Source organism: Diplotaxodon limnothrissa, linkage group LG3 (assembly GCF_057381915.1).
Source record: "Diplotaxodon limnothrissa isolate DT_005_m linkage group LG3, D_limnothrissa_male_GT1.1, whole genome shotgun sequence".
Taxonomy (NCBI): Eukaryota; Metazoa; Chordata; class Actinopteri; order Cichliformes; family Cichlidae; genus Diplotaxodon; species Diplotaxodon limnothrissa.
Genome location: NC_140598.1, coordinates 13411761 through 13430748, shown reverse-complemented (window position 1 = coordinate 13430748; position 18988 = coordinate 13411761). Strand labels below are relative to the sequence as shown.

The 18988-nt window shown below is 44.3% G+C and overlaps 1 protein-coding gene across 2 annotated transcripts in view; it reads left to right on the top strand.

The window, feature by feature from the left end:
• Nucleotides 1-18791, top strand: part of lrch4 (leucine-rich repeats and calponin homology (CH) domain containing 4) — a 27805-nt gene extending 9014 nt beyond the window's left edge. The window contains exons 2-18 of one of the 2 annotated variants that reach the window (XM_085377941.1): nt 5932-6076; nt 6856-6985; nt 7180-7285; nt 7528-7774; nt 8629-8725; nt 8867-8960; nt 9036-9127; nt 9220-9272; nt 11929-12084; nt 12248-12316; nt 12447-12510; nt 12595-12658; nt 12946-13047; nt 13124-13221; nt 13384-13521; nt 13950-14027; nt 18466-18791. In XM_085377941.1, coding sequence (XP_085234067.1) covers nt 5932-6076; nt 6856-6985; nt 7180-7285; nt 7528-7774; nt 8629-8725; nt 8867-8960; nt 9036-9127; nt 9220-9272; nt 11929-12084; nt 12248-12316; nt 12447-12510; nt 12595-12658; nt 12946-13047; nt 13124-13221; nt 13384-13521; nt 13950-14027; nt 18466-18576 — 1844 coding nt within the window. In that variant the 3' untranslated portion in view covers nt 18577-18791. Of the gene's footprint in view, nt 1-5931; nt 6077-6855; nt 6986-7179; nt 7286-7527; nt 7775-8628; nt 8726-8866; nt 8961-9035; nt 9128-9219; nt 9273-11928; nt 12085-12247; nt 12317-12446; nt 12511-12594; nt 12659-12945; nt 13048-13123; nt 13222-13383; nt 13522-13949; nt 14028-14217; nt 17956-18465 lie in introns of those variants that run through there. The other variant, XM_085377934.1, reaches the window with a different exon arrangement.
• The last annotated feature ends 197 nt before the right edge of the window (nt 18792-18988 follow it).

The window sequence follows — 18988 nt, the reverse complement described above, 5'->3', positions numbered from 1 at the left end:
GTTTTGTAGTAGTGGTGACTTTCTCATGAAACATAGATGCGTTTTGTGCAGATGAAGTCCAGGTTATGTCCATCTGTCCATCTTACCTGGATAAATATTCAGACTTTGAAGGCTGTAATGTTTCAGTGTGTCAGCTGTGATCAAATGAAGCTCATAACACAAACAAACGTGTGCTGAGCAGCTCCTCAGGCCCGCTGTTATGCAATACAGGGTGGAACATAAGAGGGCCGATGACTTCATTTGACTTTTTTCTTTTTTAAACAATGAGGTTAAACCTGTTTGATGTCTCGAGCTCGTGTCCTGTGTTATCATGCTGTAGGTGTTTGGAAGCCCTCTGCCCTCCACAGAGTTCTGTCTGATCAATGTGTGAGAGGTGACGTAAGTGTCCAGGATAAAGCCTCCTGCAGAGCCTGTAATTAGATGCAGAGCTTTGCTCTGACAGGAAAATCCTCCTCTTTCTACTGATCTGTTTAAAACCTTCAGCCCCCTTTTAAGCCTCATGATCTGCTTTCATTGTTCCAGTAAATACACCTTCCCTACTTTCACATTTTGGAAAACTTGCAACTCTATTTAAAAGTAAACGTGCTGCCATTGTGACCGAATGTCAGTAATAGCCATGCAATCCACACATGCAAAGAAATGAAACTATAGATGTTGACTTGTGTGTAATGACTAGAGATGGCACGATACCACTTTTTTATGTCCGATACCGATATCATAAATTTGGATATCTGCCGATACCGATATGAATCCGATATAGTGTTTTTTAATCAACAAAACTGTTTTTTTTTTTAAATATCTTGCTGCATTTTGTATAAGTTCATACTCAAGTTTAAAACAACAACTACACTAAAGCTATTCTGTTATACCTGTATGCAAAAAAAAAATATTTCATAGTTCAGCAATACTGATCAATCTAATAAACTTAAACCTACACCATCCTCCCTATTCTGGTATTTTAAAGAGTACTTAGCATAAATATTAAGCAACCTAACTAATAGGGTTCCAACTCCCAGCAACAACAAAAATAAATAAATAAAAAATAGGGAACCACCCCTCACGCTCCACCTCATGATGCTTAATCGACGTAATCAACCTTAATTTGATGCAGTGTGAAAAAAATGCACAGAAATCAATTATTTTTCAAGAAATATTAAATAGATTCAACATCTTTCTTCAACAAAATTGCAGACTGCACAGATGGTACCTTTCCAAAGGAAAAAGTACTATAGCTTACTAGGGTATATATATTAGACTTAATAGTCACTATATACAGTAATGGACTTCTATTCATTTTACATCAAATTAAAACTTTGGGTGTCAGATAATTATTTATTAAAAGCTAGACATTTTAAATGAGAATAAGAAAGAAAAGTATGTCTTTGTGCCCCCTTTTACCTGTTAATGCCCTATCGGCCCCCCTGGCTAAACTTTGCTAGATCCGCCCCTGCACAGTTACCAGCGTCAGCTACGTAGAAAAAGATCCTCGAGTAGAAAGTAATAATAAATAAATTCTAACAACAGCTGATCAAGCTTAAACGTGCTGCTGTTGTTCAGCCGCTGGTTTCCTCTTTCTGGTGCAAAGTGGGCCAAAAGCAAACCAGAGAGACGGACTCGCGACAGAAAAGCCGATCAGCTGATCATTAGCAGTTTCATGATTGAAGTAGCAGCGGAGAGGCAGTCGCTCCATATATCGCTTGGTAAGCTTAACGCAGGAATGCTTTACAAACATTCAGAGATGGACTTACACACTTGCTTTACTTCTCTCGGGATAACTTTGTCGGAGATGAAATGCCGGGTTGCTAGCGAAGCTCCAAATGCTATCCAGACCACCGACAGGTCCCGCATGCCACAGCCGCTCTATCACGTGATGCATACTGCTCCGACGTGCTAACGTTCTGAGGTGAGTTACGGCGTGTTGCAAGTTTTGTGAGGTGCTTTCGTGTTATTTAATGGATCGGATTACATTTTTTATTTTTCTCCGATATCCGATCCAGTAATTTAGGTCAGTATTGGACCGATACCGATACGTAATATCGGATCGGTCCATCTCTAGTAATGACACAGTGAAACAGGAAAGTATTGAACAAAAATGTATTTAATACTTTGTACAGAAGCCTATTGATGAGGTAACGTCCTGTATAGAGAAACTAGTCACATGACTTTGGCCCATTCTTCCACATAAACAGTGCTCCATAACCTGCTCCATAAGCCCCTACTTTGAACTCTGACCTTTAGCTCTTTCCACAGATGTCAGATTAGAGTCAGGCGATTGGCTGCGCCAGCTTTATTTTCTTAACCAATTCAGAGTCTCCTTGGCCGTGTGTCTGGGATCATTGTTTTCATTTCATCTTCATCATCCTGGTAGCAGAAGGTCTCGGTACGTCTTCCATTCATCCTTCCTTCAGTTACATGAAGCGTGCCCAGAGCGTGCTGGTCCTTCCTCCAGACGTGTCTCATTTGACCAGTTATTCACATCCATTGCTGATACGGTTGAGAACAAAAAGCATCAATGAACCTGATGGATGCACAAATGCTGTGAAATGTCACGTTCCAATTAGCTTCACCATGATGTCTGTAGTTAATGGCATTGACAGTGAGACGTTATGGTTAATCTGACAGTGTTTATATGTATTTAGGTCCCTTATAGCAGACGTGGAGCTTCAGAGCTGCCGTCTTACTGCTGACAGGGTTCATTACCCTGTGTTTTACTGTGCCCTCTGGCCACAGCACAATCATTGATCCACAGCAGCTGTTAACGGCTCTCTGCTCACTGTCAGAGTGTCTGCATATGGACCAGGGCTCAAACTGGTTAGGCCTGTGACTTTTACTGGAAAATACCCACAGAGTGTGACGGTGGCACAGGGCAAGTGAGAGCTTGCTATAACCTGCATACTGTTTTTTCTTGTTGTGTGCTTTTCCTTGTTTATATTTTTGATCCAGTTTCTCCGAGCTAATAATCGCTGACCCTGTTCTTAAGCCTGGTGAAACATCTCCACACCCACTGTGGTAATTTAACGGGAGTCGATCCTGGTCAGCAGGTATCCTGAAGTGGCCGATAATCCTGTGAGACAGGGTAACACTGAACGACCTGTGACATGAAGGTAGAGGGTTACTCGCCACCCCTGCAGAAATGAATATATTCAGGTCTATATTTGTACACATGCATTACTTACCCTTGATATTCAAGACGCAGAAAGTAGCTCTGATGATGTGTTAGCTTAACAGCGATCCAACATTTGTTCCTGCTTGGTTAGATTTGAACTTTTTCCAGAGTGTGCAGCAGCATGTGCAATGCTTAGCAATGAAAGTCGTTGTTACTTCTCATTGAGTGAACACATACAGATCTAGCTGGTCTGAATTTTCTTTGATTGAAATACATCCAACAAGGAGGAGTCATTTAATAACCATAAACATGATATATATTTATATTAACAAAGCATTTTTATATCTAAGTAATCGAACAATGACAGGTAAAGTGAGTCAGGGAAAAGAAAATGCGTTTGTAGCATCGAGTAACACAAAAGTACAAAGTTGCGAAAGCGAGTGAGAATTAAAGAATTTGAAGAAAAGCTCTCTGGAGCATGTGCAGACTGATATTACTAGATAGTACTAGACCACATTTATTTCAAGGCTTTCATAACATTTTTAAAGTAAAATAATATAAAATTTTGTAATTTCTAAAAATATGAAATTGTAAAGTTTTTCACAGGCCCATAAAAAAAAGTACATGGACCAGTAAAACTGAGGCCATGAGGGTGTTGGGTGGATTTTAACATGTGCACCTTCATAACGTCTCGTTGCCTCCTATTAATGTCAGAAACAACACAGAGCATTTTTTAAGCCTTAGTGCAGTTTGCATATTTATCTTATTTACTCTGTATTTGACTGTACTTAAAATTATAGATTTTTTTCAAGAAAATGTTTTCTTTTGACATTTTAATGTGGCACGTAAATACAAATGTGGTAGTTAAACATTAAAACATTGTTCATTTTGTCTTTTTGCTTTTGTATAATCACTCGATTAACTAATAGAGTAATTGATAGATTATTACAGCCCTACACACTATGTGGACAAAGTTTTTGTCATATATTTGAGTTTCTGTTCTGCTTCTTCAACACACGTTTTACTTTTTTCAGTTCTTAATGTTTTGTCTTTTGGGTTGTGTGCAGCTGAACTGCTTTGAGTCCCAGAGTGGGAGCGAGGACTAAATAATAAGAGAATAAAATAAATGTAAATAAAAAGAACATTCAGGTTTTTTAACCATATATTAGATTTTATAGAGTATCGTGGATTTGTTCTCTTCACCTCTACTGTAGACACTGAAGGAAGTAAGAAGCTGCACCGTGTGTCCTGACGAGGAAATCCAATCACATTTCAGCTCAGCTGAATGTGAGCTGATTCCCCAGAGAGGACAGAGAAAACAGCAGTGTTTGAAGAGAGCTGGTCTGAGTCAGCTTTGACAAAAGGTTTCAGTTCTTATCATGGTGACGTGCTGGGCCTCCTCCTCGCTGTGGAGCGTTTCTGCTTAATGCCAGGCTGAAACACAGCAGGACACTTTCTAATGTGAAATCAGTCTGACTCTGCTAACAAGGTCAGCAGAGTTTGGGCTGGTGAGGTTTTCTTGGGTAAGGTTAGGGAATAACTAATCGACTAATCATCGGTGTTGTCACTACCTGGTACCAGGCTTACTAGTCATTTAATCTATTTCTTAACTAAACCGAAAGAGATTTTACAAAAACTCCACACCCACACAGTGACGGTGTCCTGTTCTCACCAGCCGAGATCTTTGATTTAGGCTTCAGCAGGAAATATTTGTAGACCTACGACCTGCTTGTGCTGGTGTGTTTGGTGCTAATTACTGTACCGTGTGTTTGTGTCCCAGTTAATTTGCTGACATTTCTGAGTCCTTATATTGGTGATTGTTATCGTCTCACTCATAAATGAGGAAACTTGCATCTAAAAATTAGCCATAAATGTCCAGGGGGATCTGATGGTATCGAACGGCCCAATGACAATAGTTGGGACCTGCACTGACCCAACGTTAAGTTACATTTTTAGCCCTCGGCCATGAAAGGCTGATGTGATATCGTCGTCATTATGCCAGGCAGGAGGTGGGCGACTGGAATACCCAAAGTTATGAATGCAATAACTCAAGAACGAAGCAAAGTAGGAGTTTTACACTGATCCCATTGGTGTATCTCTTAAAAATCTTGGAGTTTGATGAATCTCAGTGACCTTGACCTCAAAGTCAGGGGTCAGAGGTGCAATAATTCCAGATAACAATGCGATGTAGGATTTTGAAATCAATGCAGGGGCGTGCACATCAGGATATACCTCGGGTCACAGTGTCGGGTTTCAGGGGTGTGTGCGATTACATAGACACAGCTACAGCACAGATGTCCTGTTGAAGCATGAACATGTCAGCCTCTGACCTCTGACCTGAGATTCAACCTTGTTTGAGATTATTAGTGGATACACTCGTGGTATCAAATGCAAAGTGCTAGGTGACTTCTTTCAGGGTTATTGCATTCATGAGATTATCAGGAAACTTGACCTTTGACCTTTAAGTTTACCAACACATACAAAATATAAACAAATAAAAACAATTTGTAAAGTAATTAAAACAAAAAAAATGTATCAAGTTGATCCTTTGACTGCATTTGTTCATTTAAATGTCTAATTTGAGCTGAGACGTGACTGCTGCGCCACGCTGTCTTCATGGTGACTGACAGTGTTGTACAGTAATGTGAAAGGCAGGAGGCGGTGGTGGTTAAGTCTATGCTGCAGGTTTTACAGTGCAAGCTGCTGTATGTGGCATAAAACAAAGATCTCATTCATAAAAACATTTAATAAACATTTGGTCCATTTTAACATTTGTATCAATGTATCTACAACTATTGAAGTTTGGGCCGTTTGATGTTTTCCAGATCTGTCAAAGAACCGCCTGTGTGAGCTGCCAGAGGAGCTGTGTCAGTTCATCTCCCTGGAGACACTGAGCCTGTACCACAATGGGATGCGGTCCCTGTCCTCCAGCCTCAGCAACCTGCAGGCTCTCACCTACCTCAACCTCAGGTAACTCCTACACACCGCAACACGTGACTCTGATTACTGCACTGCATTGTTTAGCAGTAGCGTTGTATTCTGTTGTAGTAAGTAATGTTGTGACAAATGTAGACCTCCAACAGTTCTTAGAGCCGTGGTAATGGAAGAGCAGAGGTAACGCGCTTCTGTCGTAACGTCAGATGGAGGCCAGTCCTACTTCAAAAACAGTGAGAAACACTGTTACTGCAGCAACATTTCTGGCAAAATGGAAACAGGTTTAGCTTTGGTCCTGAACTATTTTAGGTGGACTGTTGGGCCACGTTCAGTCCAATAAAAATGCTGTTTTTGTTCATATAAAATGATACATTTTAAAAACAAACTTACTGAGTAGTCAGCAGTCATAGTTTGGTGTCAGTGACACAAACAGTGATCATTCCATCTGTACACTGTTCATCCAGTCTATATAAAACAATCACTAATCCAACTGTTGATAATAATCAGAGAGCACACAAATGCTCTCAGTAGGCTGGTAGAACCAGGCGCTGGTTAGTGCAAAGGCAGCAGTCGGTAATCAGGTTCACCTCTGAGGCGAGCCTCTGTGTCTTAGTGTTTGTTAATGTGGGCCTGGACACTTTAATTTTGCTGTTGCTAGGAGACAAGGCGAACCCTCCAGGTTGTTGTTAGTTGGAGCAGGAAAAGTGCAGCTCACAGCAAACACACTGTGTAACGTAGTAAAGCATCTAACTGTGTTTGTGTGCAGTCCCAGGTCACACCTCCTAAACTGCATCACTCTCTCTGTGACTCCACAGTCGTAATCTCCTGTCCAGTTTACAGCCTTCGGTCTTTCAGCTCCCCCTCCTTCGAGTGCTCATCATCAGTAACAACAAGCTGTCTTCACTGCCCGCCTCCATATACTCCCTCACACAACTCAGACAGCTGGTACGACACACTCACACCGTCATTTCTCCTTGAAATGTTCTGTTTGTACTGTGGAGGGTACAGTGGTACCCCTCACAGCATCCCTTTCACCTTCCTGTGATTCACAGTCAGACGTCCAGTCTTACAGTTTAATCACTGTCACATTTCTGTGTTGCAGTTTTCCTCTTGGTTTATTATAGTTTTTTCTCTCTCAGGATGTAAGCTGTAATGAACTTCAGCGTCTGCCAGCAGAGCTCGGGCAGTTGGAGTGTTTGAGAGACTTGAACCTAAGAAGGAACCGGCTCACCACGTTGCCTGAAGGTACAAATAAACTTGGAGCCCTTTGCCACTCATGCTTACTTGAAAATCCACAGTAGGAATAGAGAGTGCTGAACAGGCCAATCAGAGAGGGAATGTAGATAATATAATATAGAAGTGAATTCTTATTGGATCGACGTCCAGTGGTGAAGGAGTTGAGGTTTCAACTGTATGAAGTCAGTTTAATGTTTACGAAGCTCCAAGCCCGGCGCGACTGACTCTTACCCTCTCTGTTCCCCACACAGAAATATCCGAGCTGCCCCTCGTTAGGCTCGATGTCTCCTGCAACCGAGTTTCCCATCTGCCTTTGTGCTACCGTCACCTCAGGCATCTGCAAAGCATCTCACTGGATAGCAATCCACTGCAGATGCCACCAGCGCAGATCTGCTCCAAGGGCAAATACCACATCTTCAAGTACCTCAACATGGAGGCCTGTAAGAGGAGCCAAGAAGAGCTGGAGAAACACCTGAGACCCACTGGATTTAACAGCTGGTAAGGACAAAGGTCTAAGAGATAGTCAAGACTTCTTTAACTGGTTGGGTTAAGTCAGTGAAGACGCTGTGTGCAATTTCCTGCTGTAACAGTCAGATCCTAAGAACACGTGTGACGATACATATTTCTATGTGGAGGTGCTACGCCAGCGTGTTTGGATTGTCTGGATATTATAATCCTGTAAATTTACCTCTGTGAGTAACAAATACTTTGGAAGTTGATTTCCTCAGCGAGACGACAAAATAAAATGATACGACCAAGACACAAACTGTGGGGTTTGGTAAATATAATGATAAATGCAGATTCACTGTGTAACTTTATTAGCAGCGTCCTCCTGAAATGCGCCAACAACATTTAGCGTAACTTCCTCCTCTGTGCCTCTTAACGCTTTAAACCCCAACCCCAATGTTCTCTGGTCGCTATGGTAACGCATAAATATTTCTTTCAAAATAAGACGCACAACTGCAACACGGGAAAAGACCCAGGGAAGCCGAGTTAACGATAAAAACCCTGAAAACTGTCAATTTCACATCCAAACCTCAACTCTCGCGGCCCCGTACCGGTCCGTGGCCCGGGGGTTGGGCACCGCTCAGTATCCATCTACACTCAAATGAAAATAGTACCATTGTAAATCAATGCATTCCATTTAGCCGCCCAGTAACATTGTAGTACTTGAACCAAGGACAGAGATAAGAGGAGTAACTCTGCTGTGGGAAATCCACTCTAACACTGCACCAGAGCCTAAAAACATGAGTCACTGCCCTTTAGAGCGGCGCTCTTTCACAGTTTGCCCCGACTAACACAATGTTTGCTCTTCTTCATTTTAATGGGTGCTTATGGTGTTTTCCCTGCAGTCTGTCAGACCAGGAACTGTTTCCAGGTCAGTTAGGAGGGCTGGACTCTGGCTTCAACAGCGTTGACAGCGGCAGCAAACGATGGTCTGGGAACGAGGTAACGTTACAGGATACACACTGTCACATGTGACTGCATTATATATTCTTCTATTAATATCTATAATAGTGGATATAGAAATGCATTGTGTAGTATTAGATAAACAGATCAGTGTTTCACTGACATGTGCTGTGTGTTCAGTCTGCTGACGACTTCTCAGAGCGCTCCCTCCGCATGGCTGAGGTCAACAGAGACCAAAGTAACCTGGCGGAGGAAGAAGAGGAATCCAACAGAGGTGAGGAAAGAGGCACAGGCCATAAATCATTGTTTGTGCTGTGAGACGTGTTGAACACCATCGTACTCTTCACAGTGAATGGAAATGCGGAGCAGGTTGACTTCATTGACAGCAGTGTGACAGAGGAAGAGGACGACATCAGGACCAATACATCCACGCCTCCTTCGGTACCAGTCATCCTCACGCCGATCTGCAGCTGTCACGCAGTGTCGTGTCCTGTGTTTGTGTTGATTATGTTGACCGCGTATTGGTTTTTCAGGATCAGAAGGACAGATCGTCACCGTTGCAATCCCAGGAGTCAACAACATCCAGGTCAGTGGTGTGAAGCACAGTCAGAGTTTTGCATGGCTGTATCACCTGCAGTAGGTTCAAACCTCAGAGCGCAGGGTCTGCTCTGTAACACCACAAGCAGAAATCTGAATTCAAAATTAAAAGAGGAATATTGATTATCTGCACAAATCTCACCTCCCAAAGTGTAGCTGCAATACTTGCTTTGTGCAGCACAAAAGTTCTCCAGGTTAAATATGTTGCAGGTTCACACAACATGAATCCACTTCATACTGTATTATAACACTGGAACCCAGAGTGATACATGTTATTAGAAGAAACTTTAGGCCTTTAGTGTGATTGAGCAATGCTGATGCATAACTTTATATTCTGCACACAGCACACTAAACAAAACAAGACTTGGCAAATATATTAAGACTGTTTGCATTTAGTTAGCTAAAAGCTAAAGCTTTGGTAGATGTTGGTGGTGGAAAGTGGTATTAAGGTGCAGTGGCTGATGTCTGTGGTGTAGAGAGTGAAGAGGCCCCCTGTGGTTCCCTGTGTTGCTGATCACCTGGTCAGACACGCAGTGTTGAAGACGCACATATTCTAGTCTTCCTGTCAGGTAATCAACAATCCAGGACGAGCGAGGCATCCACCTGCATCGCTGTCAGATCATCACCCAGCAGGTCTGTCTGATGCTGCTGAATGCACCAGGAAACTGAAACAACATGACGCTCACGCTCCTCTCCGGCTGGTCCAGGGCGTAGACTCGATTGAGTAGGTAGATGCTGGTGTCCTCAGCTCTGGTGTCAGTCTAATGTCAGTCCACATCTGGACCCCTTCAGTTCATCTTCAGTGTCGGCTTGTTATCTGGGTAACAATGGAGGGACAACAGAGTCTGTGCAGGAGGTTATGCGCTCAGTGATACGCTGGGTGAGCCCATTGATGTCCTCACCGTGGGTCTCAGTGGGTGCTTGTCACCTCAAAACAGCCCTCTGACCACCGGTCACACTCTGCATCTTCACAGTAGGCACATAGAGCTGAAAGGAGGAGAAACTGTATGCCTCCCTGACATTAGCATACAGTCGGTCCGTGGCACAGACCACGTCCTGTGTGAAGGGTGGAAGTGTCATGTCCAAGGTGACGTGGTTGAAGTCACCCGAGACAGCAATGGAGACGCCAGGGTGCTGATTCTGTAACCACGCTGTGGCCGAGTGGATAGTGTCACGTGCACTGTGGGTTAGTAGAGGAAGGAACGTCCACAGCCACCAAGGTCACGTGGGTAAATTCACTTGCAAATGACACAACTCGAGTCCAGCAGCGCACAGTTCAGGCACGCAGTGGGCTCTGTGATGGAGACGTGAGCAGGGTTACACCAGCTGTTAACAAGAACAGCCTCTCTCCTTTCTGACGATCTGAGGGAATGTTTGACTCTGTGTGACGATTGTCGTGGACCTTTGCTCGCGCTGCCGTTGTGATAAAGCTCTTTGTATTTTATGCTGGTGGGTGAGGAAAACTGGAGCCATAGTGCCATGTGTGACTTTTTAAAATCAAATATTTGACATTGACGGGGTTTTGCTGTTTCTGATCTTGGACTTTTCCTACAGATTTCACTGGATCAGCATGATGTTTGGGAAGTTCAGTCCAAAGACCTCTGCAAAGCTTTTGAGTTGTGGTTGAAGGGTCTGTCTGTGGTGGTATGTCCAATTCCAGTCAATCACCACAGGACCAGTCCATCCCAAGTTTGAGATGCTTGATGAAAGTCCGGGTCTGGAGGTATCAGACCCTTTCATACCTGTCACTTGTGCTCAGGGTGAACCTGCTCTCATCTGTGGAAAGGACGGAGCACCGCTCCTGGACCTGTCAGGCCCCAGGGCAGGCAGTGAGCACAGGGCCCAAGTCTGATTGTTGGTCAGAGACGGTCACGCTCGTGGCTTGCTGAAGGTCATTTTGTAGCTCATGGCACAAAGGAGCAGATCCTGGTAATGCTGTTGGGTTAAGCACCTTCTCTGGCAATGTCAAGCTAGAGTTAGCTGTGTCCTTCATGCTTCTGAGACTGTGCTGGGAGGCAGCAAACCTTGTGTCAGTGGCACGTATTGATGTGCCGTCCTGGAGGAGTCGGACTACCTGTGCAGCCTCTGTATGATCCAGGTGTCAGCCAGTCAGCAGTAACACTGACCAAACTCAGCGGCTTTCACCTATAAAACCATTTTATTTATTTTGGACTTTGTCTCATTGTTGCTCCTGTTAGTTTAATTAATAGCAGAGCAACTCCTTAGATGACCAGATCAGTATCTCACATGTTGAACCGACTTGATGCCATTCTCTGATTAAAACGATATTTGGAACAGCGTATGTGTTTTTCTTTTGTTTAGTTGTGCACGTTTAGCCCTCCGTATTTGCCCGACTTCCTTTGGATAAAGTAAAAGGTTCAAACGTCTGTGAATGTAAATCGTACGTAAACATCAGTAATGGGAAACATTTGGATATGAAAGTTTGTGTTGTTGAAGAGGAATCAGAGTTTAAATGTTGGAAGCTTCTTCTCAGAGAGTCCTAGTTTAGTTTGTATGTCAGCAGCGTCTCTAACAGACAAGCTGCCAGTGATAAGTAATAAGAAGTCCTGGAAGTCGGCTCACGAGCTTGGAAACAATCGGATAAAAAACTCTGATTGTATCCATTTTGTGTCTGTCACTCCCAGATCTAGCCTCCACATCGAGCTGGGCTCTTCATCTTCAGCCTCCTCGTCTCCTCTGTCCCCCTCCAGCCCCTCCCTAGAGGAGCGAAGGAGACCTGGTACCTTGTTTATCTGGCAGGAGAGAGAACGGCTTCAGCAGCAGCAAAAGGAGAAAGCAAGGTTGATACTGACGGAGATATTCTGCTTTTAGCGTCTGCACATTTCTTTTATTTTGAAGATGACTCGGCGTTTCTGCTTACCTTACGTGTCCCTCGAGTCAACGCTGTAACTGTGCTCTCATCTAATTATACGCTGTTGCCTGTCTTAACCTGTTATTTTGTAGTTCGCTGAAGTTCGCCACCAAAACAGGAAGTCATGTGGCCACTGCACAGCAGATGGGAAGTAGTTCATGGTAAGGATGGCGTGCAGATAAACACACGTGAGGCCTGCCATAGAGACAAACGCCTGTTCAAAAATCTATGTTAAAGTGGTAACAAAGGGCTGAGGTTCTGCTGCTGATAGTGGCGTGTGTCTCTCTCTAGTGGTACATCACCAGAAAGCAGCAAAGCAGAGAATGGCACATCTGGCCTGCGACACAGATGTGCAGTGAGTACTGTCCTTGTCTTCAGTTCACTGAGGTAAACGGGTTTGTGTGTCTGCTGTTTTAAATCACACTTGTTTCTCCCTCAGAGCGCTGACCAAATGAGCACAGGCGCTCCTTCAGTCTCTCTGCAGCGATCGAGCAGCAAGACAGGTAACACAGGAGAGAGAGTGTGTGTGGGTGGAATGTTTCACAATTTTTTAAATCCCACTGTGCAACATGTGCTGTAACACATCGAAGTGTAGTTCCTCAGAAGCGCACATTTCAGTGAAGCAATCAAGTCTTCCACATACGAGTGGTTGCAGTCACGCTTTGATGAAGAGGAGCCGTGTTGTAATTATGAAATATGTTCGATTCAGTTTGTATGTGTGTGTCATTTTGTGTTGTGATGTGAGTGAGAGTGCGTCTTTAACACTTTGCATTGTTGACGTTTGCATCAGATTTCCCGTCCTCCCCCAAGACGTCCCCTCCTCCTGGTCAGGCCCAGAAACCCAGCAGCTTCCTGTTTCGGACGTCCTCTCACAGCAGCGTCAAACCCACAGGTACCCAAAGAACACGCCACAGCGTCACTCCACAATCCACACACCTTTACACCTTTATTTACCTGTCTGCTTTCAGGGGCCATCTTTTCTCTTGGGGAGTCTGGCAGAAGCGAGTCTCGCACGACGCTGCGCTTGCCTAAAGAGGAAAGACCGGACATCACTCAGCTACGCAAGGTCAGCCCCACAGACCAACACTTCCTCGTGATCTAAACGGGAAACTGGACGCTTGGTGTCACAGTCAGGCTCCTCATAGGACGAACTAATAAGAGTTGTGTTAGTGTCATGGCACCTGAGTGGGGTCTACTTTAAACCATGACGCTCTGTGTCCTTAATCAGACTCTAGAGTCCCGGCTGAAGATCACTCTACCAGAGGATATGGGTGAAGCTCTGGCCAATGGCACCATCCTCTGCCAGCTGGTGAATCACATCCGCCCACGCTCTGTGTCCATCATCCACATTCCTTCCCCAGCGGTGGTGAGTCTGGAAGCCTTGAAACGAAATATGACGCTGCTGTTAGCAGTAGAGTCTGTATGACTCACCTGGTCATTGTCCACTCACCTGTCGGTCGCGTCACCTTTCTTTGTAAAACAAGCAGTTTGTGAGAGCTGCAGCGCGTCTGTGCAGATAAAGTCGGCTCGCTATGATCAGAAACACGAAGTGCTCCTACAGGCAGAACGATTCATGTCACAACTAACACTGCTGTTACATATTTGTAGCTTCTTCCTACTTCCTTCTCAGATTTCACATTAAAAGCTTCCAGAAGATGTTGAATGTGAAACGGCAAAGAGAGTGTAAAAGTACAGCTGCAGCTTCCTGCTGTGATGGAGAATAACTCGTGTGTGTGTGTGTGTGTGTGTGTGTGTGTGTGTGTGTGTGTGTGTGTGTGTGTGTGTGGTTCGCAGCCCAAACTGAGCCTGGCAAAGTGTCGACTCAACGTGGAAAACTTTGTCGCCGCCTGTCGCCGGCTGGGAGTCCCCGAGGTAACGTGTGCATGTCCCGACGCTGTCCTGGTGTAGTCTGCTGTGATGACAGTGCTTTGAATCAAGTCTAAATCTGCTTTTTGCTGTTCTGCCCTTTGTCCTGTCGTCTCTGATGTCCTAGCTTTAACAATATAACTACTCATATTGTCTTTCTGTGCGTTTGCGTGCGTGTGTGTCCTCTCCTGTCCAGACTGAAGTGTGTGTGTGCTCTGATGTGCTTCTGTGTAAGCTGCCCAATGTGCTGCGCTGTGTGACAGCCCTGCTGGCCGTGGAGGGGGAGGAGAAGGACCGGCCCCGCCTCCACTCCTCGCCTGAGGCTTCGTCGTCCTCCACCTCGCTGCTGTCCGCAGACTTCTTGCTCTTCTACTGTGCAGTCATGGCGCTGCTCTACGTCCTCTACTGCTACCTGCTCCCTTAAAGCAACGACATGTGACACGGAGTACGTTCGCCATAGCAACAGGCTGTTAGCATAGAAAGCAAACGGTGCTCGTGTTGTAAGACCTGTAAGTGTGCTGCTTTGTACTGGTGACTGAACAGAAGCGCTCCGTGATGATTGTCTGTGTCACAGCTGCCTGCACCATCACCAACCATCTCCTGGAAGTTCGTTTAAACCTGGGTCGCTCCATTAGTGACAAGTGAAAGGTAACTGCTATCTGTCCTGATGACACTGGTTATACTGGTGGAAGTCTGAGGGAAACAGAGCCCAGCTGTTCTGTGTATTTGAAATCTCAGGTTAACCAAGTGTCTCATTAGACATGCAGGAGGATGTTCACAGAGAGAAGCTGTGACCAAGTCTCACTGTGTGTGTTTGTGTTGTTGGGCTCGATGCTTTGCATGATTCACAGTTCCTGATGTTTCCTACGCTGGCCCTTGCTGCAGCCCTCTCCCCTCCAGATAATCCTCGCTCTTAGCCAGTCTGTCTGATTAGCTGTACCTGACAGGTGGGCGGGGCCTCTATGCCTGACACACCCATCTAAGGGATCTCTGCTTTTGCTGACCTCGTGGGGAGCTCATAGAGAGCATCTGCACCTCATTATTTAATACAAGAATACACAAAATAAAGGATAATGTTTCCGTCTTAAGCGCTCATGTTGTGATGTTTCCTGATGTGAGCGAGTGAAACATGCCTGCGCTTCAGCAGGGGGCGCCGTTACTGCCTCAGACCTGAGGTTCAAACCCCTCCAGGACGCTCTCTGTGTCAGCTCCATTACTGTCAATGGTCTGTTTGACCAATCACGGTTAACCCGGACTCTAACCTGTCTGTATAAATGTAAACAGGTCATTAAATTATTGCTTTATTTATTTTGTTCTATGTTTGGTTGTCTCGGTGAAACAAGTCCAACATCTTAGTAGTTTTAAAACTTTGTGAGATTAGTGTGCGCACTTTAAGTCACTCTAGCAGGTCAATTAGATGTATCCAGGTAAAATAACCCTGTGACAAAGTTTCCTTTGGAGATTCACAGATGTGATTGGCTCAGCGTGGAAACTTTGCTGTTTCTACTCAGGGCCAGTGTGTGCAACCAACATGACACACTCGTTACTGCAGCTGTTTAACCCGCAGGACGAGACATTTGGGAGATTCAGGCTACATTCAGTGTTTGAGCAAATATTCAAACATCTGAAACTCTGAGTGTAAGCGATAGTATTTCACTGGGAGAAATGGGAAATGAAAACGGTTTCCTTTTAGCTTCATACATGTCGTCACTTCAACTTCCTTAAAAAAGTTGCTGTGCTTCCTTTCATGTGATGAGCCCTGATTAAAAGTCCCTCTGTGTAACTCTGGGCTTTCTTTATGTGCTGACTTTATTATTTCTATAACTTTCTGTTTGGCTTTACAGCAGTGTCCTTGCTAAGTGAGTGAGTGTGCACATCACCACAGCCTGGTGTTGATCTCACCTCAGACCTTCTCGTCTTCCACTTTAAGGAACTCTGAGGAGCCGGTTTAGCCCGTCAGCGTGGTGTAAACTTCCTGTGATGTCACTCTGCTGAGACACAGTTTGTTGTTTATTCATGATGAGTTTGGCACTGCTGTTAGACGTAACAGCAACTGAATCAGCCCGCTGACTAAAATGGGACATTATTCATGTAAAAACCATTGATTTAAAGGTGATGGCTCTTTTTACAAACGATTCATTTCCATCACTGTTGTTGTTGTGGGACTAAAACTAGACGCTGCAGTCTGGCTTTTGGCTTCAGGGCCACTTTACCTAAAGGCTGCTTCAGTCTATCAGCTGTATGTTGTGGGCCAGCTGATTGGATCAGTTTATATAAATGGCACCAAATATGAAGCGACAGTAGCTGCCTCGAGCCTTTAATCTGACGAGATGAGAGAGCAGCACGGCTCAGAGCGGCGAGCAGCGCCTTCCTGTTACATGTGTCTATTGTTTCATATGAACTTTGGTTATCCCAGACTTACATGGGTCCACCTGTAATTCTCTATGTAAATAGATTATGGGCTCATTTACATGTAACACACTGCATTCATCATTATTATTTAATGTGAAGCACTCGGTACCTGAATCAGAAGCTATTGTAAATTTAGTTGTGTAACAAACGTCTAAACAAACAGTAAGTGTGCACATTTGTGTGTGAGCACTTCTGTGCTGTAACTGTGCTGCTTGGCAGGAGCCGCTGTTTCCCCTTAAATGTGCCACATTTGTGCGGAAATAACAGGACAAACTTGCCAGACTTTCTCTGCTGATGCCAAACAGCTTATTCTGCTTGTTGGATTGAAACACAACTCATCGGCCTGTGGAAGAACCGTACGCAGGTACAGCAGCCTGGGTTCATGCAGCTCACACGCTGCTGTTGGACGGCCTCTGACCAGCATGCGTCACAAGTCAACTGGTGTGATTGTGTTGGTTAGTCTGGGACAAACAGGCTGATCCTAGGAGTGTTTGATGGGACTGAGGTCAGCACTGTGGCTAGGCTATTCCAACCTCACCGTCCCCAAACTCTGAACAGAGCACCTTTGGCGCATCTCCCACCAAAGGTGCTTTCTTACCTTATCAGGTAAGAGTCCCGTTATGTCACCTCCACACTTTGACCTGTTCAGGCTCCAGTCAGCACCTGACTGTCAGCACCACATGGTCAGCGTAAGAGTGTCAGAATAGGCTGCTTGGTGCTGACAGAGAAGCTGTGGCAGGTTTTCATGGTGAAGGACGCGCTGTGTGAGAACAGACGCCTCGTTGCAACAAACAGCGTTTCCTTACTTTCTGTTTAAAGCTTATTTAACAATTCTCACTTTCTGGAGTTCCTGTTTCAACAGGTTCTCCTGAAGGAAATTTTATTGTATTTATTGTTTTATGGTGTTTAAATTTCTATTTTTGTAGTGGTTACAGACCAATGACCGAGCAAAATCAAGGACACAAGTGTTTATTTCAGTTTAGACATGATATATGAAGTAGGTGCAAGTGATAGTTGTAGAAGCTGAGCTCCGTTCACGATGGCGATGTTGGCTCTGCTCCGCCCCCTCAGTGTGAGTGCAGTGGGATTGATTGGCTCTGGTGTGAGGACGCTGTTTTATACTGATTTAGATTTTTGTCCATTGTAAAACCAAAATAACTGCTTCTTATATCTGACAGTTTTATGAGCACTCTGCTGTTGTTTCAGCTCAGATGTATATTTTTGTAGGTCAAACTGGACGAACACTAACTGATAAAATCCACAATGATGCAGACATATTCTTTAATGTTAGTCCAAATGCATTTGTATTGTATATTTCTACACCTTTTACTAACGAGGATGATTTTTGACTCTTTGTCTGTTGTAATTAAATGATTTCAAAAGAACTTTTTGGTGCTTCTCTGCTGTGTTTGCTTTGCTGCTGTTGTCTTCCTGCAGCTTCAGTGTCTCATTTTGTGAAGCTTACATGCGTCCACCTCGCCTCCTGAAACTGTCTCATCTGTCTTCATTGTCGACCCGTCATGTGTGAGTTGTGACAAACCATCAAACTAATATCAAAACTGCTAATGAGTCTGAAACCTCTCGGTTCAGTTTTTTCTGTTAGAAGAACAAAAACCTTTCAGAGTTTCTATAATACAGTGACAGCAGCATCTGTATTTCAAACCCATTTAAACACCTGCATTAGTCCTGAGGCAGCTCGTGCTCACACAGGTAAGTACACACAGTCAAATGCATCATCTTCAGTAAAGAATGAATACGTCAGTAAAAGTCATGCTCTGGTATTCAGGGGAACATTTGCACTGTGATGTAGCTGCATCCTCTCATTAAGTGACAGGACTCCTTGGTTTTGTCTCATTAGCAAAGTTTTTCAAATCTGATCAAACCACACTTAGAAATATGCAGCTTTATCAAAGTTATAAAGCTGGACATACCCTGTTACTTTGATATTAATGAGTGACTGCTTACTGGTGAATGTGTAGAAGTGTATGTTTCTTACTTGGATCTACTTCCTGCTCTTTCCGTCCCCTTCCAGGATTCTTTGTGTTCACCTCAACTCATCATGGAGGACGAAGGCCTGAGTCGGTTGGCCCAGACTGTCCAGACGTTGTCCGATCTGGCAGACCAGCGAGCCCCAAAAACATGAAGCCTTTGTGGCTGCTAGCTCAAAGCAGTCTCGGCACCCCAGTGCCACGCCAGCAGTATCTCAGGGCCAGTGTTTTATTTTTATATGCTTCATATTTGATCAACTTTACAGAGTTTGTATTAAGAACAGCTTTCAAATTTCATAAAAAAGGTAACGGTTCAAATAGATCTGTAAATCACTCAAGCGCTCGTTGTATCCGTACCATTTTAGAGAGTCTGTGACGTTTTTGTGTACCTGTAGTCGTACTGCAGTGAGTTCAAAACAAACACAAGTGGTTAATGAACAATAAAAAATATATCAAAGCTACAATTTGTTGATGTGAGCGATGGAAAACGGTTTCTATGACTTGAAATATGAACTGCGAAGGATGCAAGTCGTCAGTTCAGCAGGAACCAGCAAGCTGCTCTCACTG